The 25,479-nt window shown below is 43.5% G+C and overlaps 1 protein-coding gene and 1 pseudogene across 3 annotated transcripts; both read right to left on the bottom strand.

Annotated features, from left to right (window-relative positions):
- Positions 1–1,195, bottom strand: part of LOC109486053 — a 6,287-nt pseudogene extending 5,092 nt beyond the window's left edge.
- A 4,333-nt stretch (positions 1,196–5,528) lies between these two features.
- LOC109486398 (F-box/LRR-repeat protein 2-like) lies at positions 5,529–24,920 on the bottom strand. Of its 3 annotated transcripts, none has more exons than XM_019790226.1 (3): positions 24,212–24,920; positions 10,349–11,159; positions 5,529–8,356 (listed from the first exon to the last, which is right to left on the bottom strand). In XM_019790226.1, exons 2-3 carry the CDS (start codon positions 11,121–11,123, stop codon positions 7,743–7,745), a joined length of 1,389 nt encoding a protein of 462 aa, XP_019645785.1. In that variant the 5' UTR covers positions 11,124–11,159; positions 24,212–24,920; the 3' UTR covers positions 5,529–7,742. The 3 variants fall into 3 exon arrangements, with proteins under 3 accessions (XP_019645785.1, XP_019645784.1, XP_019645786.1); XM_019790225.1 differs by lacking the exon at positions 24,212–24,920 and adding an exon at positions 23,035–23,461; XM_019790227.1 differs by lacking the exon at positions 24,212–24,920 and adding an exon at positions 17,779–18,025.
- Between the last annotated feature and the right edge of the window lie 559 nt (positions 24,921–25,479).

The raw sequence follows: 25,479 nt of genomic DNA, 5'->3' as shown, positions 1-25,479 counted from the left end.
GGAGCGTCTCGTCCGCAGACCAGGTTGCATATGCTGATTCCATCGCTGATTACCACCGAAAAACAGTGGAAACGAACTCAAGTTGGTCAAACAACGCGATCAAAAAGCTTGCAGGTCGCACATGGTCAGGATGCTCGACCCCGTGACCCTGGAATTATGACGCAAAAACCGGTTCAATAAACCCTTAGCGTTCAGACCAGGTTTTTCGGTGGAAAAACCCCACAAAAACCCCTCAAAAACCACCTCCCGAGGTGGTTTTTCAAAATCGGATTTAAACCCCTAAAAAACCGGTTAATTTGCGTTCACACCAGGTTAAATAAAAACCGGTTTTTGAAAAACCGGTTGAAACCGCTAAATATAAGTCTGGTATGAACAGGGTCTAAGGCAATGATACATATCGTAGATCTAACCTTCATCAACCAACTAACACTTGATAATCAACAAAATGATTATCAGAACAAATGATCTATCATTAACATACTAATCAACTAATCAACCAACCATCAAGTAATAAGCTGATTTCGGCACCTTTCTTGGCGAAGTCCAGTAAGCGAGCGTCCGTCTGTCCGTCACGGACACAAGCCGGGGCGTCAGGCGCCTTCCCTCCCACCCTGGTCTCACACAGGAGCGCGTGCGTATACTCCTCCAACAACGTCCGGAACGAAGAAGACGTGAAGGTCTGGAAGTTGTCAACATGATCATTTATCGAGTCTTCAGGTCGACTCACTCACTCATCTCCTAGATCCTGCTCGATTTTGGTTCTTGGTATTTTCTTTTGAGTCACACACACACACACACACACACACACACAGACACACACACACACACTCACTCACACACACACACTCACACACACACATACACACACTCACACACACTCACACACACACTGACACACACCGTATGATACACATAGACAGGCACACAGGCAGATATACCGGTACAGACAGGTGGACAGACAGACTTGAATACATAGAGACAGAAACACACAGCCATACAGATACACTGAAACAAAGACACAGACACACACACACGCACGAAATGTCAGCAAGTACCCCCAATACCTACCAGATCGCCGTAGTCCTCCTAGTGCCAGTGCAGTATCATACATCTGAGCTTGTTTGGCCTCCCAGATGTCCAGTTTCCTCTGCAGTGAGGGAGACAGAACACCCAGGACCGCTCGGACAACCCGCATCGTTACAAAATAGGCGATAAAACGCATCAAATTGAGGGCGTAAGAAACACGTTGTACCACCTCCATGCTAGAGGGGGGGGGTGTCCTTGGTAAGTCAATGCTGTGTTTGTTTTGTATGCATGAGATGAAAAGGTCAGACTAACCAAATTGCTTACGTAGGAGGGGGCAAATCACTTTTTGAAGTACATGTATACATAATACTTAGTGCGTCTTAACCATTCTACCACAACACTTAGTGTGTCTGTCTACCGAGAAAGGTGCCAAGTTTACCCTGTCATTACTTGTCCCACCCGTGTGTTGTCTCTTGGGTTGCTGTTGCGTGCAGATTGAGGCAAAATCGCTAGATGGCGCCTAAATGCAGCCAGTTAGAACGGTCGGAAACATATACATATACATTGTAAATCATCTACAAAAGGTAAGGGTAAAATGATTGCTTAAGCAGATCGTATCATTACATTCTGTCTTTTTTTTTGTTAGCTTGATCTCCTTTAATTCAAAGTTATTGTACACTTTGACCACACCCTCAAACACGTTTTAGTTTAAACATGTAAACATACATTCCAACAAACGTGTAGTTAGTTGTGGTAAGCCAGCTCTGGTGCCGACTGGTCGGACCGGTTCAGCCAGGCTGGAGCGGCGCCAACAGAAAACCGGTTCGTAGATAGTAACGACGCACTGGCCGATACTAGCGCTCGTTTTCTGTACATTTCTCGTTCCGCAAACTGCGTTTCGGCGTGTTTCTTCTTCTGATCACGGATCCTGTACGGCACTGAGAGATGGAGGCACTCGGAGATCACGTCACCTACCAGGGCTCCCGAGCAGAGTGGATCCTGAAGCGGGCGAACGACTTCGACGACAAGGCGCGGTCGTTTGCGTGCGGCGGCTGCGGTGGGCTGGCGACGTGGGTCTGTCTGGACCCGGCCTGTATCACCTACAACCAGTCCATGGCGCTGTGTCTGTGCGACGACTGCGACCATCGCTTCCACCCGGTGCCCAGCCCCGTCATGTGCCGGCACCGCAGGCTCGCTGTCGTCCTGTACATCTCCCTGCTCATGCTCTACCGCTACCGTAAGATCGCCGAGGCCTTCACCAGCCAGAAGTACGAAGGACAACAGGGGCATCCCCCTATGGAAGGAGAAGACATGACGAAAGCCAAGCTTACGCCAGAAGACAACCTTAAGCCGAAGAAAGAACCGGACTCTCCGCCGCCACAATAAGAAGCTACGGCTACGCTTTTGGTACATGTCGTCTGTAATACTAGTAGTTAGAAACAAACATTTGGAACATGGAGGCCAGACAACCCGACTAGAAGTTCCAGTAGGACAAGTCTGTTACCAAGCCTCGGAGAGAAGACAGAACAGCCCTGAAGGGACTCACTAGTTTTCAACGTTTCGAACTTTCGACAAACGATTTCTCTTCCCTATTTTACCGACAAAAGCTCCTTGCTACAGGGACTGAACCTCTGACACGTGGATGTTGCAGCGTGGCAGAACCAAACAAAAAGACACCGACACAACGAGGGATGAAGACCGGACGACGTGTAGACTAGAGCTAGTTAAAAATAGACAGTCATTCTCATTGTTCAGGACAATTTGTTCCAGCCAGTTGGTTTTTCACCTTGGTCGGGGAATGGACTCTTATTGAATCCAACCGGACAACAGAAAAACTCCTGAGAGTTCGTAACTCGGTTCCATACTTTTTTAATGGTTGTTGTTCAGTATAAATATCTATGTTAATGACGGCTGAAGCTACTATAGCTTTTATATCAGATTATTAATAATCATGTAACGTTACATGGTCCTTCTTAACTTAATTGTACCTTGTTGACACTGGCCACAAAATTTGTGTACCGTGTTTGCTGTAAAGATTGTAATGCCGCATAATCTTAATTGTAGAATAAGTGTGCTTAATTTCAGGTGAGATGCTCTAGTATTCATAGCTGATCCCATGTATACGTAACCGCTATGATATTCTATACTTCTACGTCGCACGCCACGTCGCAATAGAGATCGTTTAGAACTGACAACTTTGGGCGGTAACGTCTGTCATTCTTCTACTTCATTTGTACATGAGAGCAGCCGCTAGCTCTGTTTTTTGTTGTTATTTGAAGCCCTTAAGGCCAAAACCAATCCACCCTGTTCGGTAAGGCCTTGGCTGCCCTTTGTACTCTTTACGTCATAGAGGTAAACAAGCCCTTGACATTTCAACTAGTACTGAGGGTTCTGTCGCACGACTTTACAACAGCAGATCGGGGACGTTCGTGGGACAGTCGTGGGTTAGTCGTACGCATGTTATAATTAGCTGTCTTCTGGCGGAAAAAGATTGTCGTAGACCCTTGTCGGTTGTTAGTTCTGTGTTGCTGAAAATCATTGTACGACGAGTGTGGCTCTGGCTTCAATAGTATGGTAACCAACAGAGTTATGACAAATAGTAACTGTTGTACATATCATAAGTTAAAATATGTATTTAACTTTCTTGTGTTCGTGTTCTTGTGTGCTTGTTGCTTCTGTGGTTTGTATTATATAACTGTCACCTTTTTTACTTTAATAAAAAATACCTTTATCGAAACGCGTTTGCTTGTGGTGATGTTTTGTTATATGGGTGGTCTGATTTCTTAAGCTGACTTCAAACAGACAACGAATTGTCTTTACAATGGCTAGAACTAGTATTTCGCTTCTAAGTCGATTGGAGAATTGTGATTTAGCAGACTCAGTATGCTCACACATAAGTGCAAACCCTTAACGTTTCTCATACAAGCGTTTTTAATGTTCTATTGTATGGAAATATGAAAAGCAGATTTTTTCTTTGTTTATGTCGGATTTTGAGAGATTTATTCAGCCAAACCACAGAGGGACCACAAGTCGTCTGACCGGTTTTGTAACAGGTGGGCAATTGTGGGTCCTCTTATCTGTAATTTAGGTCATTACTCGAGATTTTGCTCTCACCTTATTCGAATATTGTGACGCAGAATTAAGCTTTAACGTGGAATACTTAACAACGTTTTAAAGCCACACTTTTTGTCACAGTGACGACAAAGTGTGCGACTAAGGAAAATGTAGCTTTTTTGCTTTGATGCTCTTCTCATGCAAGATAACATCAACTAAGCCTGTACTTAAGTTACGACTGTTTATATTCAGACAACTTGTTAGGTCAGATCACCAGGTGTGCAGGGGAAATGGGGCACCAGAATGCAAATTTGGGGTCACGTGGCGCAACGGTAGAGTGCTCGACTCGGAACCAAGAGGTCCCGGGTTCGAGTCCTGACATGCCACCGATCTTGTGCCCTCTGGAAAGACACTTTACACGACTCTCTTCACTTGACTCAAGTGAAGATGAGTATTGTCCTCTATTTGTCCTCTGCATTGGTGGCTTGATATAATAACTTGAAATAACTTGAGTGTCCCGTCACCATGTCTAGTCATAAAATGTTGGAATAATAAAGATGTAGGAGCATTCAAGCGTGTAATGAAAATCACCTTTAAAGGGTTGATACTTTGACCAGATGTGATGGGCATCATGACATTACTTTAAAGTGTATGTTCTTGAGTCTATTTTCTTCATTATGTTTCCCTTCGCAGAAGGGAACACATCTTGTTTTTACTCTGTTTCTTCTTCTCCAGACAAATAAGGTCAATGACCTGAACCAGACGGCTGTCACCATGGTAACTAGTGTTGGGTTACACCATGAGTGACATGTTAAGTTATATTAAGAGCATATAATGTCAACGCAAGTTATACATGTTAATTTTCATAAGACGTAAACTACTACTTCAAAATCAGTGACATGAGTGGTTGCCATATAACAAGAGCCGCAAGGTGGCGCTAAAGTAACTTCTGGACATGTCCTTGGTACTATACAGTGTTCGTTTGACAGGAGGCATCATAGAAACTTCAATAAGGCCAGGTTGATTTGATTATATGGATGACATCATCGCGCGAATGAATTTTCGTCCGTTTACAAGAAAAGGTTTCGACCATACTGTAAATTGTACAAAATGAGTGAATGTATGTCGTATGTTGCCAAAAAAAGTATTGGAAAACGATACTAACGTCATAGAATGCCAAAATCAATTCAGGAAAAGAAGAAAATGTTAAGAAATGACAATGAAGAGTCTATTATTTATCTCCATACCATACTCAGTGCGTTTAGTCATTTGTTCAAAATTTATGACCACGTAGATTTTTTTTGCCAAACTTTTTTTATTCGCACGCTTGCATCAGTTTTGGGGTTTCCAGAGAGGATGTCATCCATATAATCAAATCAAAATGGCCTAATCAACTGTAATATCTGGCCGTATGCATCTACAAGAAGAATTGGACAACACACTGGAAATAGATAGAAAATGGAATGCTTTATTTACCAATGTATCCCCCACCCACAATTAATAAATAACAATTTCTCGAAAATAAATACACTTAAGCATAGTACAACAAAGGGTAAAAGAAGCAACAATGCAGCGGTTAAATGTATAAAGAATGCTGTGATGTCTACCTTAAGCTAGTATATACAGGAAAGTACACCATTTGCACATTTACATAAAACACCATTCTTTGTTCGATTAGGATGTGTACATATATGTACATGTATTCATTTCTCAGCTTAAGTACGTTAACAAAAAGACTTGTTATCAATGTCAAAAGACGTATGAACAATCTTCGTATCTAGATATTCTGGAATATGTCTGTTTTGTTCTGCCGGATAAAAACATCAAAATCAAATCAAACAATTATCAAAAATTGACATTCTGAAATCATATAATAGTTGTCGGGATACCGCCACCTGTAACTATGATCTTGAGCTGTTTGTTGAAATCCTTGCTTCATGTCCAATGTTTTAATGTTCAGAGTTTTTTTAAAGACAAGAATACAATCATTGTTCTTCTCAAGCCTGGGGGCTTTTGCGAGAACAATATCTATATTTCACTCCATACCATGGTATGGATGAAATATATTATTTTTGTAATCCACAGAACAAGACACGGAACTTACAATCAAGAGTTGTCCACATCGCACCATGTTGCAAGTGTATTGCATTGACTTTCGGTGCGAGCACAATGCTTCATCCATTACACTAACCTGGTATCCAGTCTATTCGTGGTTGGGTTAAGCTCTCTTCGGGGCTCTAATAGTTTTCCCCCGCCCAGTACAACAGATTACCCGCTAGGAGCTTTGCTAATAAGAGTCTGGCACCCCGGAAGTTGATTCGCATCATAGTGATGGTGCTAGTCAATCCCCCGTCGTGAAAAACCTACCGGGGGAACCTAGCTGAGTCGGGCGGGGAAGAGCTCCTGCAGCCCCGAAGAAAACCCACCCCAACCACGACAGACTGGACACCAGGTTACCATTACACATGCCACTAGAAACAAACTATTGACAGAAGATTGGATCATAGACCATGAAAACATGATTTGATGGATGACAATGACTAGAACATTTTGCCTATGCAATGAAAAGAGCGGATAATAATTTTTGAACAAGAATTTGAAGCAGTCTGAATCTGTAAAATATCTATTACAAAAAAGAGCAATTTCAGCACTGTCGTATGGTCTCCTGGTATGGTATCCATAGAATCAAGTTTGTACGGCCTTATTAATAACAGCAGTCCTTCACCGCTCAATTATGAAAAAAAATACCCTGTCTTTCCTTACAAATCTGAATCATCATCACGGACACATATCTTACAGGGTTCCAGATTGGCAAAAACAATATTAACAATATCTATCATTCTTATCATATACTATAATTACTCCATTGTATCATTGCCATTATCAATGACGATTCATACATAGGGAATTGCATGCTAAAAGTATGTGAATTCTATTGAGAAACCTATGCTACTTTACGGGAGTGTCTGTCTTTTTTGTATAATGTGTAGAACAAGATATTTTTATGTGTGAACTGCACTTCAAAATTCTTAATTATAACGGTTCCCAAATAGTTCAGAGAAGACAACGCATTGCCAAAGCAAATGCATTCAACAGGAGACTGGTTGTCAATTCTGGCCTATGTATATTAACAATATATACTAAAACAGTACGATACTTCCACATATTGAAATTTTACAAACAGGTCTGCATTGAAGAGTCATTGACAGTGATTAACATGTATGCACATTTTTGGGACATTCCCCATTCTCTAACGTTCAAACAAATGATCATTTTTCCTATGTTTTACTCTTGTGACATGGCGTCACATCCATTGCAAATTGTCTTGTTTCTATTAGATGATAGTCAATACAAAAGATTTAGGCGTAAACCTACCCCAGACAAAAATGTAGAGCTACAAAACGAATTATCAAATAAAGATTGATCCACAATGAAATGTACCTGGAAGTCTCCTCATAGAAAACAGTCTTCCACCAACATGCATGTGCAATAGTCTACAAATTAAATACCTCACAAACTTGATTTTAAGGATGACATTCGATGTTTTTTCCCCTTTTTTCCAGAATTTTCATACTTTTCACACCAAAGTACCCAGAAGATGTCATCCACAAAAGCAAGTTAGCGAGGCACTCCCGGCGCCTATACACCCTATCTAGTGAGTATCAGCTACACAGAAAACTGGGAATCTCTCGCTGGCACAGTCCCTCCACGTGGATGTTGTTGTTCAGGAGCCACATTCCGTCGGGGGACAAGTTCCTACAGTCCCGGACATTCAGCCTCTCCAACTGCGCGCAGGTCTGCAGGAGCAGCCCCATCCCCTGGTCGGTCAGGCGCGTGCAGCCCTCCACGTTCAACGTCCTGAGAGACACGGTGTTGGACTCCGCCAGGTACCGCAGCGCCTTGTCGGTGAGGAGGAAGTTCCCGCTGACGTTCAGCTCCGCGATGCCCGGACAGTTCTGCGATAGCTGCTTGATCCCGCGATTGCTGACGCTGAAGCAGTGGGCCATGCTGACGTGACGCAGCTTGGGGCACCGCTTGGCAAGATGCTCGATCCCCTTGTCCGTGATTCGGAAGCACCAGTCAATGTTGAGGTACTCCAGGTTGGGGTTGTTGGCGGCCAGGTACTTCAGCCCGCTGTCCGTCAGGTGCCAGCAGCCGTTGAGGTCCAAGTGGCGCAGGCGGGGGAAGCGACACTTCATGCCGGTATCGGTGATGAAACAGTGGCCCAGGTCCAGGTGCTCCAACAGTCGGCAGTACTGCGCAATGTACGCGATTCCTATACAGAAAAATAAAAATCAAACTTGTAACCTACAAAATGTGTGTCACACCTGTAACTTTTGTATGTTTGATACTCTTCTTTATTTGATATACTCAAATGTATGTTTTGTGCAATACATGTGTCATTTACTAGTAGCTTTTAATGTACAGGTTTGGTTGTTGTAATAAAATGTAGCATAAAAATTTTGTGTGTAGAATAAATGGCGCGGTTCCGTAATCGGAATGTCAATAACCATTTATTACATACAGTGCCAACTACTCTATTTAGACAAATTCGGATAATCAGGTGGCGGTGAACTGCAAATAGTGCAGGCGGTGTCAATTAGACTGATTTGGGTTATCAGGACATAAGGTCATTGGGATCCTACATTGTTTTGATCAGGAAGTCACATGTACTAATTTGTTCCGACCAAAATCTTCAGAAATTTTGTATGAAAATACAAAATAAAGATTTACAAAGACTAAATCGTTCATAAAAACAACAAAAATCCATGCTTTAAAGGTACTTTAGATTTTTTTCAAGCCCCCACCGAAAATGGTATGATCCGAGGTCGATCTGAGGTGAAACGGACGACATTTTGGTTTTCGTTCTTCCCGCCAAAGTTTGAAAGATGACGCAAGCAAGACAATGATTTTTCCTCAAAGTAGTCCACAAATGCACCACAGGGGCGTCTCGGAAGCCAAAGAAGGCGTTGTGGAATTCTCGAACGTTCTTTGGTAGAGTACAGCCGTGGCGACATGTGAGTTTGCGGGTGAGTTTGAGGCTTTCTTTTGCCTCGAGTAGCTAGTAGCCCGACACTAGTCTGCCATTTGCGAAGTTGGCTAGCTAGAGGCATCTACGTTTTTAGTACTTGACAAAGCTTTGCCCAGTTCAACATTCATTGATTCAAGGTGGTGAGTTTGCGTTTTTCTTTGTTTAAAAATTGGGAGCGGAAAGAAATGGGGTTGGAATCTTGGATGAACGGAGGGAGGGAGACCCAGTGGGTGACCCCAAAGTCATGACCTTATGGCCTGATTACCCAAATACGTCTAATGACGCCGTTGACACTGGTTGCATTTGACCTCCACCTGATTACCCAATTTCGTCTAAATAGAGCAGTTGGTACAGTTTGTAGCTGATAATTACTTGTGTTGATTTTGAACTCATGCTATCTCCCCATGCTATTTAGTGCTATTCTTAACTGCTCGACTGCAGTTCTTAGTATTCTCGCTGTCGTCGTTTTTATCTACGACGGTTCCCTGGATGTTTACTGTTACAGTTGGAACGATATACACTAGACCAGACTATTTATGAAGTTTAGAAAAAAGCTCTAATTGGAAAAGCTGGGTGGTTTGGATAGAGGTGATATCTTTGTTGTTGTTTTTCAGGCTCAGGACCGCATCAGACAGCAGAGCAAGAGGCCTGCGTAAGTAACATACTTTTTTGCGAGTGTTTTGTTAAATTTCAGTAGTAGAATACATCTCATACAAGTGAAAAAAAAAGATAGCCCTCAGTTTTTCACTGAAACATAATTTATGTACTAGTATATTATCACTTGTGAAAAGATGAGGCAGCTTGATCTATCTCATTTTTTCATCAGTAGAAAAATCTCAAGCATTCTATCTCATTTTTTTCACTCAAACAGAATTTAGGTATTGTGTATTTAACTGATGAAAAAAATTAAGCAGCATGCTCTCTCTCAGTTTTTTCATTAGTGAAGAAATATGAGATAGCACCAGTCTATCTCATTTTCCCCACAAGTAGAATTCATGCATTTTCTGACTGATATTAAATGAGATAGCAACATCTATCTCATTTGTTGATATTAAATGAGATAGCAGCGTCTGTCTCATTTATCAGAAGGAGAAAAAGAATCTCAAGAATTGCCTTTCTTAGGTTTTGTTTTGGTTGGAACATACAATTTTAACCACGCCCTGGAGCTGGTTAAGCTTGTTAGATTAAATAGAGAATGGAGAGTAGCTGAGAACATATAAATTCATGTACACTCACCATTGTCCGTGATTTGCGAGCTCCTGACGTTGAGATGTCTGAGCTGCGTACAGTACATGGCAAAGTGTTTAATGTCCAAGTCGATGACTATGCCACGGGAGGCGCTTGACCAGCCCACGTTGAAGCATTTAAGTCTCGTGCAGTAGGCCGGGATCGTTCTCATGCGGTGGGGGTCGCGCCACAGTCCCTCACAGTCACTGATCGTCAGCTCCTCCAAGTTCACGCACTGCTTAGCCAATGAGACGACGCCTTGGCACGTGATCTCCGGGCACGCGTGGATGACGACGTTGCGCAGCTTCTTGCAGCCGTTGGCCACGTGAGCCAATCCCCGGTCGGTGATTCGCCGGCAGCCCGAAATGTTCAGCTGCGTCAGCTTACTGCAGTTCTTCCCGACATGCTCCAGGTACCTGTCCGTCACCAGGTTCCAACAGGCGCTCAGGTCTATTCTTTGCACGTTTCCCCGACGTTGTAAGATGTTGCAGAAGACGTCTTCCTGCTGCGTCGAGCTGAACGTCGTGGAGGAAAACTTTAAAGACGTCCACAAGCTCGAGTCCTGGCAAAGTCCGCACCAGCGCTTGCACACCTGCGCTACGGGAGGCAGATGGACCAGCGCCGGCTGGAGGAAGGAGAAGACCCGGAGGATGAGCTCGTCAGGGAGGCAGGAGAAAGGGTCCACCGGGTTCTCCTCATCTGCCGGTGCCATGGTGATGACCGGAAGAACGTTGAAGCACTTGAGCTTGGTGCAGTACACTGGCACGGTCCGCATTGTCCTCATTCTTTGGGGGCCACGCTAGACTCAAGTCCCTCTCACCTGAGGATAAATAACAAATATTACTCAATACATGTTGAATTGTTGTTGTAAAGATTTACATGTCGACTTGACCTAATAACGCCAAGTCATTAGTCGGCCATGAAACGGTTAAAACTTTTCAACAAAGTGCAAGCAAACAACCGGTATAATATGAACATAACATAACCTATAGATATAACACAACATGCTAATATTTACACTAAAACACCTTTTGTTTCATTTAAGTCCAGCCTGTCGTTGAATAAACCAGTGGGAACCTCAAATATTAAAACTGTTCAATACCAACATATTCCTGAGTCCTAGACGATCAAACATCCTTAAATTATTGAACTTTGAGTTCCGGGGAAGGGAGAACTAAGATTCCATGGTGGCCATAGCTCTTGTGGTATTTGCAGTGGGCTGAGACAGATTATAGTGGTTTAAAGATGACCCGGTGACCCAATACAACCAACGTTACCTTTCATGCTTTCTGAAGGGATTGCATGACCAGACGTATGTGTAATTTGGGCTATAGTCTGTCTACCTGTCGACTGTAAGAGACGTTGTTGAAGGAACTAGGGCATTAATTCTGCAGAATGTTTGTCTGTTTATACCCCATTACGTACACATTCCTCTACCGCCTTGTTGGAGTGGGAAAATTACGTTTTCCTAGATTGTACATATCACGCTGGAACAAGTTTATTTTTTCCTGTACACATGACAAGCTGGGAAAAGCTGAGGCTGTCATAACTGGAACAATGAGAAGCCAGGCCAGCAATCTTAAGCTTTGTTCAAACAAGTTGACAGTTCTTTAATAACCTTTGTATTCGGGCAAATAAGACAAATGACCGAGACGCGTTTCAGACTGGTTTCTGGACAAGAAAAGCTCGAGAGATGTAAATTCTAAAAGGTCTGGGTGCCAAGCGTTCCAGAGGGAGAATACTGCCGCCATAGCACCGGAACCTACGCTGAGTGTATCCCCGCGCTACGATTGGACGAGGGAAGACGTCAATCATCATTTTTAAAAGGGTGGTCTATTGTGGCCTTTGTATGAGTACCGGAGCTGTGTTAACCGTGTTGACCTAACAAACAATTCGCACGTCTGGGACATAAATTGTATTTGCGCTAACGAGTCATTTGCGTCGCCTCGAAGCTGTCCTAGCTTGTTTAAAAGGAGACTCTTTTCAGTCAAGGACCTGAACTCCAGTCTAAAATATACAGGCAAAACAGGATTCTTTTGAAACCCGGCGGTGATAACAGTTTTGATAACACAACAGGACAAACTTAACGTGGGCGGAGAATATTAGAAATCTTCAGGCATTGTTCCGCGCCTTTTGAACTGCAATGCCGCGATCACACTCAACAAACAGCGGTGTTGACGCAAGGATTAGAACGCGCAGTAAATCATGACAACATTCCTCAGTACGATCTCCTTAATGATCGAAGCTCAAAGCCAAGGAGTGATTTTTCAGCTACTAATGGAGCGTTACCAAGTTGCACTTGTAAATACACATAAACTCGGTACACTGCGGCGAGAGCTTCTTGTTTTGTTATCTTTTTTGTCGGCGGGAAAACCTTTTATATACCAAAGACTGCCGTTGGCAATGTTAACATCCAAACATTGTGGTTTGGACGTTTGAAACGGGAGGTCTGGAAATGCTTGACTGAGTGCCAGTAATACTAGTACTCGTTACAAATGTGAGGTAGGTTCAATGTTTGTGTAGCACGTACTAGTAGTCGGCATACATTGCACTCGATTGTATCTAAAGCACAATCTAAAACTCAAAGCAAAGTATATCTATACTTAGTAACGTTGACCAAGCAAGACTCTAACATGACTCTACACATGATAAGATTGTAGGTATTAGCGTGACGGTATCTCGTGTTTATTTTGGAGTACATTAGTTATGTGTATAGATCGGTATCATACTCTGTTATGGTCAGTCCATAATCCACAAACCTCTGAAGATAAAGCCAGTGTGTACATAGTAAGATCTGATAGCCAGAACTGGTAGTAGTATCTATACACAACTTGCCTGGGTCTGTCATACAGTGAGCTAAATCAAACAGTGAGCATCAATTAAGGAATAATGACTTGAGAAAGGTAAATATTTCAATATTTGTAAAGTGTAACACACAAAATCCTATTAGATGAATGATATGAAATTTCTGTACATGTACAAAGTATATTTTAGTGTTTTGATATTATTGCAAGAGGTAAAGTAAAGGTACAGTTGTATTGAGTGGCATTGCAGGCCTCGAAATTAACTTTTCTTCCTATTGTCCCAGCACTGTCCCCAAAATATATTTTAATTGTCCCAAAGGGAGGATGAACTGTCCCAACCTGTTTTTGTGGGAAGTATGTAACAGTTACATGTATGGCTCCAACTTTAAGTCAACTTTATTTTGCTTACGTTCTGACTCCCAGGCGCGCTATAATTGCAGAGTAGACAGGGAATTTGGAACCAAAAGCCGGGACGTGTGCCCGATAAAGAATAGAAAGGCTGATATTCTGATGTTGATTATTTTTCTTTTGTCCAAAAAATGTCCCAAAGTGTCTTTTTAGTTGTCCCAGCCCAAAGTTTAGTGGTCAGTGGCCATTGGACCACCTTCAATTTCGAGCCCTGCATTGGAATAGATGTAGACATGAGTAGCAAAGAGATACTTGGCACAAAGTTTACTCAAATTTGCCAAACGTGATAAAACACGATTTTAAGATTAAACCCAGATATACCATAATGAAAGGAGTGGCTTTTAAAACATCACACGTGCCTCAAACAACGGGTTTGTTATGAATTACGTGGGAGTGTGCGTAGTCCAACACATTTGAATCCTTCTAACAACATGAGATTCATTACTGCAAAACACAGGGATTTTGCTCAAATCATCCATCTTTTCTGATGTTACCGTCTTCAAAGGTCGCTAAAGATACAGACGGTGTGTTTTCTGGTAGCGATGTGTGTGTTTTGCAGGGGTAAGTCTGGTGTTTTGCTATAATGAATGGTAGGCATTCATATGAATTCATCAAGATCTGTGTGTTTACCGCTTTTAAGTCGTTTGCTTAGCAGGATTTGTATCAATGCGTCATGGTTTCTATGGATACGGAGACGCTCCTGCGGGGTGTGCCATGTGTAATGCATGATGATGATGGTGATTTTATTACTGAAGCAGGCTGTAGACCGGAGGTCTATCTTCTACTCTTTAGAAATGTGCAAATTGCTTTAAGATAAATTTGCTTTTTGTATTTCAACATGTAATCACAAGACGTGTTGACCGTCACACACAATTTTTTCCAACTTATTTTTATGCCTGCCACCAACAGAGTTATTTTCATCTGAGTAAAGTGAGGAAAGTCGTGTAAAGTGCCTTTCCCAAGGGCACAAGATCGGTGGCATGGCAGGGTTCGAACCCGGGACCTCTTGGTTCCAAGTCGAACACTACCGTTACGCCACACGACCCCATAATATGCTTTGTTCCTTGTGATAATGAAGTCAAAGTTGGGTACATACTAGTATACGTATCGGTGATGAAACCAAAAGGTGAACAGTGATCATCGTATGGGATGTGGCAGGATGTCTAAATCACCTGAATGACATGGTAATTGAGCGAAACCTGTTCGCTTTTCAACGAAACCGCACGGCAAGTTTGAATCGCTTCGAAAACATGTCATGTTGGAATCAGTCAGTAAATACGCGTAAGAATCGAATGAAAAATTACGCTTTTATCGATACGACACGGCTTTTATTTCCTCCCGTTCGACCGGAACTATCCGCCCGCCATTACCTTCCGCACTTCCGACAACATGGAAGGCCGCCATGTTTGACCTCAAGGTCACACCTATAAGGTCAACTTCGCGGGAGTTCTGATAAAGCCAACGAACGGTGGTGGTTAGTTTTACCTCCCACGGCGCACACATTAAAATGTCGATATTCCATCATATATTGGTCCCGCATTTCATACTTTGGCCTGGTAAGCTCTGAATACATGTACACAATTTGTGTGCTCCATCAAATATTTGCATTGTACTCATTTATTGATGGCCCTAATCGTAGCGGATACAGTCAGAAGCTTACCAAATTGAAATGTTGTCGTTTAATCTGTGCCAAACGAGTGGATTTAAACCTTTTTCTTTAGATGTACTTTCTCATGCCTAAAACTGTCTCTCTGCAAGTATGCTAAATTAAGGATCACCCAGTTAATAATTAAAAGTTGTACTGTTTAAGAAAAGACATCTGCTTTTTATATACCTAAAGTTAGTAAATAATTTCATTACCTCCAAGTTTAACGATAAAACCTTAAACATTCACTTCATTGGCAGTGCACCAAAATAAACCCAATTATACCTAATTATAGAGATCACTTTGTTTTCACACCACCCAATGTCAAGTTTTCCCACCTAGACAAGTACTATAGGTTATAATATTTCTCTGTCTACACACGATAAGTTGTTGGAGTGGGTATTAGTGCAGTTAGCAAGGACAGGGCGATCAAATTTGGCGGTTGTGTATGACACAACCTTGCTTCAATAGTGTGTCACACAATACCCAGGCGGTAGAGTTTCAATGTAAACTTCCTAGCAGGGATTTCTATTAATGGGGGTGTTGCGGGCTTCCGTCGCGATGTTTTGGGTACAGCGGTCGGGACTTCACGGGCGTCACGGGCACGCTTGTTCGGTGGAAACCTCACCGGCGCCAGGGAACCCCGCGGCCGTGTGGTCGGTAAACTTGGCTAGACATCGTTTGCCACTTACAGGGTGCTTGCACGTGACGGCTACATTTTATCGCTATAGATAGCCGCCAAGGCCATGCTGGTGGAATAACGGATAAGCCCAAGATGGCGACCGACCGTTTGGAGCGCCAAGACAATATTTCAACGACTTAACAAAGTCACGAAAAAATGAAATACTCTTAGTGAAGTGCCTCCCAACTATCCCTTTTTCAACTAGGACATTTTGAGAAGGATGTCATCTAGCACATTAGTCACATGTGCCTTTAACCCACCAATATGGCGACGCCAAAATTACGTCACAGTCACGTGACCACACACGGTGCCAATGACCTCAACAACCAACAGGTGGTTGACAAACCGAGCACGACCAAACGGAACAGGAAGCGGATATAAGAACCCTTGTCTTCGTGATTGTTCACGGTCTTTGGGCGCAAAAAAACTGCATTCCCTTGTTATTGCACAAATGAATATAGTAATATGCGCCCCTTGACCTCTAAGGTCACGTACTTTTGAAGCAATGTCGTAGATATTCGAATTACACCATACGTTATGGCTGAATCAGTGGTTAGAGGCGGGAATCTCAAAATCAGTTTAACAAACAAATGGCAGTGCTACCTGTTACGGAAACCTACCAGAGAGAGAGGAAATGATACAGACAATATTGCAACAGATGGACTAAGCATCCTACCAAGAACACTGATTTGTTCCATCTACATTTTGTTCTGCTATCATGCCTGACTCCTATATCCACTTACGTAGGTCATTTCATTCCAAAAGCTAATCCACATCATCTCTACGTGCATGTGGCAATATTGTCACTTGTTACAAAAGTTACTTGGTTCTCGTATAGAATACTAGTCTTGTACTGTTGTGGTTAAAATCTTGTTGCTGGCATACCGTACATTGTACCCTGTGCAATTGTCGAGCGTTGAGGTTCACGCCTTCTATGTATCACATAAACTTGGCCCTAACCCCATGTGGCGCCTTAAATTACAATCAAACCCCAATTGATTTATGACCTCGCCGATGACTCTTGAAACCGCAGACACTTTCTATTTGTGACACAAACAGCACAAATTAACGCTGTACAAGCACCCAACAATGCCCTGAGCCTCTTGCGACGACAGATGGGGAAAGGGGACCTTGATAAACCAGATGGCATGACCCAAACGTTATAAGAGAAAACATTACTATTACAACTTTTGAAACGTATGACATGAAAAGGACAAGAGAGCACAAGTGTGTAACGAACGTGGAATTATTACAGAAAGAACAGGAAAAGAACAACCCGGTCAGAGCAAGCTACTTGGTCAGAGCAAGCCGGTGGAAAATTGCCGACTGTTTTGGCATCTGCACTCGAGAGGTTGTAGTGTTTCCGACACACACTCGACCTGTTTTCGGGCTTAAAAAACACAGTTCCTTAACAGTTGTGTGACAGACGGTTAAAATGCTAACAATGATAAGAAGACTACTGAATATACACTCAGAGAAAACAGCCTGCAGTTAAACGTCCTATTGCTTGGTGTTCTACTTTACTCACTAAACGCCTAGTATGTGAGCCACATTCTGAGTTTAGGGATTTAAGTTGGCCCGGAATTACAAACACGAAAACAGGTGGTTATTTTAAGACCAATTTGCGGCATTACACACTCATTGTCCCCAATAATGAGAAACATCCGTGACGTGACTACGTGGCCAGACGGTTTATGGTGATAGGATTTTCAGCGAGGCTTTGATAGAATTGACCGTCGACAAGGATATACAAATTTTTCTGTTAAAAAGCAGCTGAATTTTGTATGCGCTTTCATAATTTGGATAAAGAGCTGTGCTTTCGAAGTCTAGGCTGCTTGTCTTTACATGCCTTGCTTTTGCTTCTAGACAATCCTTTCCTCGCACTTATTAACAGACTCACCTTAAATTCCGGCCCCAAAGTCCAAATGTCCAATTAGACCACAGAATTGGTACCACTTCACAACATACTCTTCCATGCTGCATATAGACGTCTTTGCACAGTTGAAAACGTTTGAATCGTCTGAACCACTGGCGCACAACTCTTCACCAACACGCCCAGAAAAACCCAAGTCTTTAAAGAGAGCCGCAACACAGTTCTTTTGAATGAGTAAGGATGACGTAATGCTAACCCTTTCCACCAACCAGAAATAAGTTCAATCACCCTGAAAGGCTTCAGACTATGGCGGCTGTCACCTCTCTCGCTCTCCCACCTCGGCAAAGGTAAAACGACTCCGCGAGAATTCATCGCTACTGTTGACGATAAATATTTGGCGAGATTGGCCGATGATATCACCGCCAAACCGCCGACTGGTCGAGCGGGTTTACTTGCGATTGAGGGCTGTCGGAATGTAGGAATTATGGCACCAGACACCAACGCATTCCTCCAATCAAGATATTTTGTGTCGGCAATGCCCTGGCATTTTTGCAACGACCCATTAGGACTGAAACCTGGTGTTAGAGACAATGACAAAAGGTGTTCTCAAAAGTCTTGTTTTCATCTTGCATTGTACTTGCCAGGGCCTGTATCATAAACACGATAATCAAGATGGCGGAACATATTCTATAGAAAACACGTCCTTGACTTTGTATTGAATGTATTTCATAAACGTAAAAACCTCTTCAATAGCATCAGTGACACCTCTGTAGTATTCAATAAACATAGAAACATCTGCGTTGAAATGCTACGAAACGTTGGCAGAAAAGTTTGCAAACATTATGCGTAAACTATTCTACATGGTTTCAAAGGGCAAAGAGCCTGTCTTGGCCAGTGTGTAGTTCCAGAATATACCTCTGGTCAGTATATACGAAAGAAAGGGTTAACGACTCTGGATACATTAACCGGGAGAAACACATGTAAATAAATACATCTGAAAACACGGAAGTGATTTCTATTGGGTGTGGTTAGGTTTAGAAAACAGACTTGTTGAGTGCCTCAACAACAAAAATACTAGTACCCCATTTTCTTAGTAAAGTTGAAATCCATCTTTCACAAACATCTTCTCTGCATTCAAACACATAAAGAATGTATATTGATATGATCCAAATAAGGTCGAAGGTCGATTTTTCACTTATACAAAACTTGGGCCTAGTCGAAAAAAGCCCTCAGTAAAAAAAGGACGGCAATGAAAAGCCAAAACCACAAAACTCGTGGTGTAACTCCCATGACTAAGAATCAGTGACACGAGACCGCTGCCACTGTATTGGGAAACAAAATCTCAAAAATGACCCTTGTGCAAAAAGAGAGGCTTTTCCGGGGATCAGCGTTTGTACGGGTAGGGAGAACTTGTCATTGTGTCGCCTTTGTGGCCGTGTCAGTCCTCGATGCAGCCATAGCGAGTATTATGGGCTACTTGAGCGTCCGCCATTGTTTTCTGCGAGGTCGTGTACAGAGAGGTTCCGCTAGCCAAAATAACAGACTTCACAGATGATGTTTTGATATTGCCATTTTTTAGTCCCATATTCCGATGGCTCCATTTTGACAGCATTTTTGGTATCCAGAAAGCAACAGTAATGAAAACGTAATACACAACCAGAAAAGAACGGTAAGCATTAAAAACCTGCGGCGGAACCTGCCTTAAGACTAAGTTCCGCTCGCTGCCACATCACTCGGCAATTATTTACGTAGTTACGTGCTTCCACGATGTTACAAGATGGTTCCATAGAAGTGGTTTTCAATAGGCTGATAAATAACAAAACGTGAAGAGACTGTGGATATCGATTATTAAGACCCGCAAATAGTTCAAGAAGCTACAACCATCTGCCGTATCTAACCATTGATATTTAAGCTTCTTTTAAGATTCTTGATAAAGACTGAATTAAAGTCGAAACCGGTCAAATTCCTTCTCGAGTCTGTCATCTTCCCATCGCTACGAATGACATTGATATTTAAGCTAGCATAGAACATCTTCACACGTCTTTTTGAGATTTTTTTTGTACTTTGCCCATGGAAGAGTCGGGGTTGAATGAAAAACATATCTTTGAATTTCGACGTTAAAACGATAAATACGAGCCATAGACGACATGGAATTTATGAAAACTCATTCATACACTTGATAAAACACACATGGCAACGAGAAAATGAGGAAGTGAAAATAGTTTCAATATTTCGCAACGAAAAGCAAACTTCCCCTTTTGGATTTCTATATACATTGTGTTTGTGACATATCGTGGGCACGATCAGTCTGTCGGGGTTGAGATCGGATTTTGACGCGGAACAAAACACGACAAACAAAAGAACCAGCTAATCCTCAAGATGTCTTCTTAGATCGCGATCGGATTTGCAACCCTCCTGCGTAATCTGCCTTTGTTTCGCTATCCGTTTTTGTTTGGTCACGTAGCCTCCACAAACAGGCTTCTCGACGGGCCTTCTAATGTTTATGTTCTCATTACGTACGGTCTTCATGTTCTGCGCGTGCGACCGACAAAGTTGTAGAAAACGCCAGGGCTTGGTGACAGTCAGAAAGCATAAGAAGAAAAAAGACGGCAATGTTAAAGCCCCAGCTATGTAGCCTGCTATGGAGACAACAACCACCCTTGCTACTTGTCACTTGGATAAGCTTCTCTCGGTGCCTGCCAGCATTCAAGCATCAAACCAGGACTGCCACCAGAACTTGGTGACAGTCAGACAACAGTACATGGTCAGCAAAAACGATGATGTGAAAGCCTCAGAGCCTGCTATGGAACACAACCATCCCTGCTACCTGCCACTTAGATAAGCTTCTCGTGTCGTGGTGCAGTCAGTACATAGGCATAGCCGCCAGGCCTCTTTGTGTCCTCCTTATCAAAATATCGATGTGCTCTACCAAGAATGAATGATAGAACACAACTTGATGAGGAAAGCGAAGAAGGGGCTTCTTCCTCCCAACACTTAGCTTCTTGTTACAAGCACGGGGGATGGCTTCAAAGGTTCTGGTGGTCTCCTAAACAAATGATTATTACCGCACAAGTAGTAACAATATGACTCATTGTCGGTGATTAGGCCAATGCGTTTTATATCTTGAAACTTTGGCTGAGCGAAAAAGATAAAACAACTTGAAATTTTCTGTCAACACCATTCAAAGGCACTTGAACACGTTTGATCCTCTACACGAATTGTACTTTATCTGATGGGTAAATGTTGTTTAACGTTCCTGTATAAAGTATACCGCAGTCCCACCGATTCCCCGCTCGATTAATCATATATTAGGTATCGATAAACTGTCAAGTAACAAAGCGAAATGCCAAGAGAAGAGGAAAGGGCTCACGAACCCGCAGATAACAACAGCTTTATCACCAACTTGACTGCTCGGAAAGGGAGTCTGAAGCACTTAAAACGGCTAATTAAATACGTGACGCACGCTTCAGTGAAGCGGGGCTTTGTCCCGGGTGTGAACTTAATAGTGAAGTTGCTCTAAACGTACACCGTATCTTTTGGTAAGCATTAAACCGGCCACAATAAAAAAAGTATAAGTGTTAATTCTAGGCTCTTCAAATGTGAAAATTGCACACCCAATATAGCCAAGGTACATGTCATAATCGGACCCCCCCTCTAGTCATTCAAGAAGCAATTAGCTTTATCGTCTGACGTGTAAGATTTACAAGGTGTAGCCATTTAAGTACTATTTCCACAACAACGACAACAACAGATTCAAAACAAGTACAATGCCACTAACACTAGTGTGAAATTAAGTCAGGGTTATGCAAAGTTTGCTGCTGTACAAAATCTTCCATATGTTGAGAACTATGGTCGTTAGCATCAGGTCAACCTAATATAGTGCGTTTCGAAATATCTTACGATGTACTCTGAAGGAGCTAACTTCATTTGTACAAACTTAAACACGTTGCGCTTTTTCAAAGCAAAAAAAAAAAGATACAAAAACTGAACAAAAATGTCCACTCTGTCGCCTGGGCCTTTCGCATAGGATCAGCAAGGTATGCATGATGCGTCGGAAATATCTCAAGATGCACACTGAAGAAACAAACTTCGTTGGGCAAAAATAAACACGTTGTTGTGAGACGCCCCCCGCCCACCCACCCTCCATTGTGCAGAACAGGTGCGTGTAAGATATACCGGAGAAGGCGGCGGGCCGATTGGAAGGACTCCGGGTGTGAAAAGCACACAAAACACCCGCCATATTTACCTAAAATACCCCGCTCTGTATACCACTCAACGGCGACAAATTCCCTCGATCCCCAATTTGTACAGCACCGCAAACTTTCACTGAAGAAAGAAACCTTACAATCGGAAGCCGCTGTGACGGGCCCCGTCAGGCTCACAACGCCGGTCTTGCTTGACTGCTTATGTTTCCGCTAAGTAAACCGACTGTTTTGAGACACATGACTTGACTACAAAAGAGTCATAACAGTGTGGAAGAGCATGATCTAATATAATGTTGTTTATGTTGTCGAGCTGTGCACCCAGAAAACGTTTAGTAATTGAATACATGGTTCGCCCCAACACTGTAAAACTGGTGAAAAGACTAAAGTCATTTGTTATAGTCCACATGTAACTTGGTGATGTACATGTTATTATTAGAACGTGTCCTCCACGCGTTGAGTTGAAACGTTGTGCCGGTAGGGTGACCGAAAAATACACGCGCGATGTATTGACATTGCGCCACCGTGACGTAACGTAACACGTAGCTTTTAACATTCTTTCTATCGGTATGATATTGGGATATTGGCGTATATTGATATTACATCCCCCTTTGATAAATTTGAAACGTTGCAGGAGCATTTCGTAGTGCTAGTGGCACCTGTTGGAGTGTTATATACCGTTAAACGCACCTGTGCCGTGGTAAAAAAATTGAACCAGAAGTATCTGTTTACGGTGTTGATTAGCTACATGTTATGATTTAAAAAAATGTCACAATTACTTTCACTATAACTGGATTGGGTTTCTTGATTCAACATTCGCATCATCATTAGTTGACCTACTTCTGCTCGGCTTCCGTTCTGGTTTGAACAAGAGCCGGACGACAGGTAAAACAAATGTTGTCGTGACCTGTGGACGACTTCTGGTCGGGGTCAGCCGACCCGCGCTGGTTATTGGTTTGGTCCGACTGAATTACGCTTGGTTGTCTACACAAGCATGAGTTAGTCCTATGCTATGATAAACGAGCACAGCGGCGCTCGGTTAGACCAGAACTGGTTCGCCAACAACAGTAAACATACATACCAGGGATGTCTATTGTTGCGTAGGTTTAGGAGTTCCGTGCAGAAGTTTTCAGCTGTTAAAACAAGAGCAGGCGAAGCGGCTTCGCGTCGTCTGTACACAACCTCCCATTCGGACGGGCAACGTGAAATACCTGTCGCACGACATACATGCTCTCTACGGGTGGCAAACTCAGTCCCTACGGCTCACCCGTAGCAACGGGACGGCTAGAGGGAGTCACCAGGGCGTGGTGTTGCCGGTAGAGTCGAGCGGCCCCCGCCGCAGACCAGTTTTGCTGCCTGGTGTTGTACAGACTTGTTGTTGCCCCTCCCCCTTCCCTCCCCTCGTCTCACCTGCTTCACAGGGACACAGAGAGCATGCGCGGGACAGTGGAGTGCCCCTAACCCGCGGAGCATGCTGTCAACAATGGCACACTGGACACTTGTTCGGCCTGAAAACGATACGGCGGCGTAAGCACAAACCAGCGCCTGTTGTTCTCTCCCCCAGACAAAAAAATCAATCCTATTATTTAAAAGTCTTTCTGAGTCGCGACTCATGATAACAGGGCGACTTTTGTGCTTGGCGCCAAACTCAATAAACTTTTCAATTTGGAGAAGCGGGGTGAGTTATAGGTGAAAGTGAAGGGGCCGCCGGAATATATGCGGAGAAAATAAATTTAATCGGCTGGAAACCTGACTCCCGGGAGCGGAAACACGGCGGGGTACGGTTACGGGTTTGAATGGGGGCGAGGGGGCCGGACAATGTTGTGGCCGGGCTGGCCACGGGGTCTGCTGAGAGGGTGTTCTACCAAACGTAGGGCCACGGCCTGTAAGGCTAGACTCGGACTTGAATGCGAGTTGTTGTTTTACTCGGCGCTATTACCGGATGAGTGATGATACGTGCCACGACTTCAACCCGCCTATTGTGTCTGCCGCCAGGCCTACTGACGTCAGGTGCCCTGGTGTGTGTGTGTGTATGTGTACTCTGTCCTTCCTCCAAAAAATCCCCCCTTCCGCTTTCCAACTCCAGAAAAAAATGAGGTCCATATATTCACCTGACAAGTCCTGATCTTAAGTATTCCTTCAAGACGTCGGGAGGATTAAGGCCAAGGAGGTACTGACGTTAAAAGTTTCCAAGCAACCACCCTACAAAGCCTGGTGTCAAAGTCCAGTTCACATAGGTGAACACCAAGTGTACTCACCTTGTGTATGTACTGTGTGCCGCTTGTAATGGCGGCGCCCCGGCAAGGTGTCGTCTGCGGGCCCGGGCACGTTTCCTCCCGTCTCTCTCCCTCACAACACGGCCGGTTCCACCTGTAACATCGCCACCGGCCGGGGCACTGTTGTGGGCGTATATCAGTGGCAGAGATCAAGCGGTGTTTGTAACCATATCAGGCGATAATTAGGCGGGAATTCACTCGACCCCTCTCTGCGTGTCTTCCCCTGGTGGCACGGCGGTAACAAGTGGTTGGCGGCGGGGCGGGCGAGACGTCCTTACCGGCGCGGGCAGGTTGTCGGCGCGGGACTCCTGCCGAGCTGACGGCAGCGGGAGGGCCTACCGGTGCGACGTGCTTGGGTAAATTGCGGAGAGTGTGTCCCGCGGACGTCAAAGACTACCGCCACTGCGCCGCGACATGCATAGTCATGTGTCAGCACACAATGTGGGGCAACCTGCGTGACGCGTCGCCACCGACCAATCACCGCTGCCACACCATACAGCTATTTGAACTTGCCATCGTTGCGTCACTGTCAGAAACAAAGTTAATTAACCCCCACTTAGCGCCGAGCGGCCCTCCAGAGCGGTCGATCCGACACACAATCGTCCCCGGGAGGGGCAGAGGTGAACCTGTTTCAACACACCTGCTTGTAACCGCCTCTCTCTCAATGGGAAAACAGCCAAGAGCCCGCAAAAAATACAGTAAGCACAGCATCGCGAAACAAATTCTAAACCTTTCCAACTGAACTTAGACTGACATTTACCTTTAAGACTAATTCTCCACCCACGGTAGTGAAAGTGCAAAGCTAAATATATTATGTTTAAACACGCGAAAAAGATTGCATTCTGCACCTTTTGTAAACATGCCATTCTTATGTGTAAAAGTCAAGGTCGTAGCATCCAGTGGTAAGACTACAGTAAATAATACACATTTCATTGGTCGTAGACGGTTAATCCATAAACAAATACGAATAAAATTGACAGACATTTCAAGAGTGCCAGATAGAGTAGACTGTATCTCTGATCTTATACAACAACGCCACCACTTTTACTGCAGGTGTTTACTAAGTAATCACAGGTAGACAGTAGAGTCAATTGGTGTCTTAAGTAGTTTTGATGTCTTCGGGATTAGAAAAATCGTCTTGACGGGTTTGGTTTATTGCTAACCGTCGTTATGCATGCAGGTATGTGCCACCTTGCGGAAGATTGTCACACGGTGGAGTTTATTTATTCAACGCTATAGAGACACTTAAG

The sequence above is a fragment of the Branchiostoma belcheri genome, unplaced genomic scaffold (assembly GCF_001625305.1).
Source record: "Branchiostoma belcheri isolate BF01 breed outbred unplaced genomic scaffold, Haploidv18h27 scaffold8, whole genome shotgun sequence".
Lineage (NCBI taxonomy): Eukaryota > Metazoa > Chordata > Leptocardii > Amphioxiformes > Branchiostomatidae > Branchiostoma > Branchiostoma belcheri.
Note: the sequence above shows the minus strand (reverse complement) of the source record. Positions and strands in the feature narration are given on the sequence as shown.

What these genes read in the sequence shown, in the direction of transcription:
- LOC109486398 (XM_019790226.1), bottom strand. Translation starts at nt 11,123, where the DNA reads ATGAGGACAATGCGGACCGTGCCAGTGTACTGCACCAAGCTCAAGTGC. An exon ending in CTCGCAAATCACGGACAATG is followed by an intron (nt 8,357 to 10,348) that starts GTGAGTGTACAT and finishes TTTTCTGTATAG; the next exon opens with GAATCGCGTACATTGCGCAG.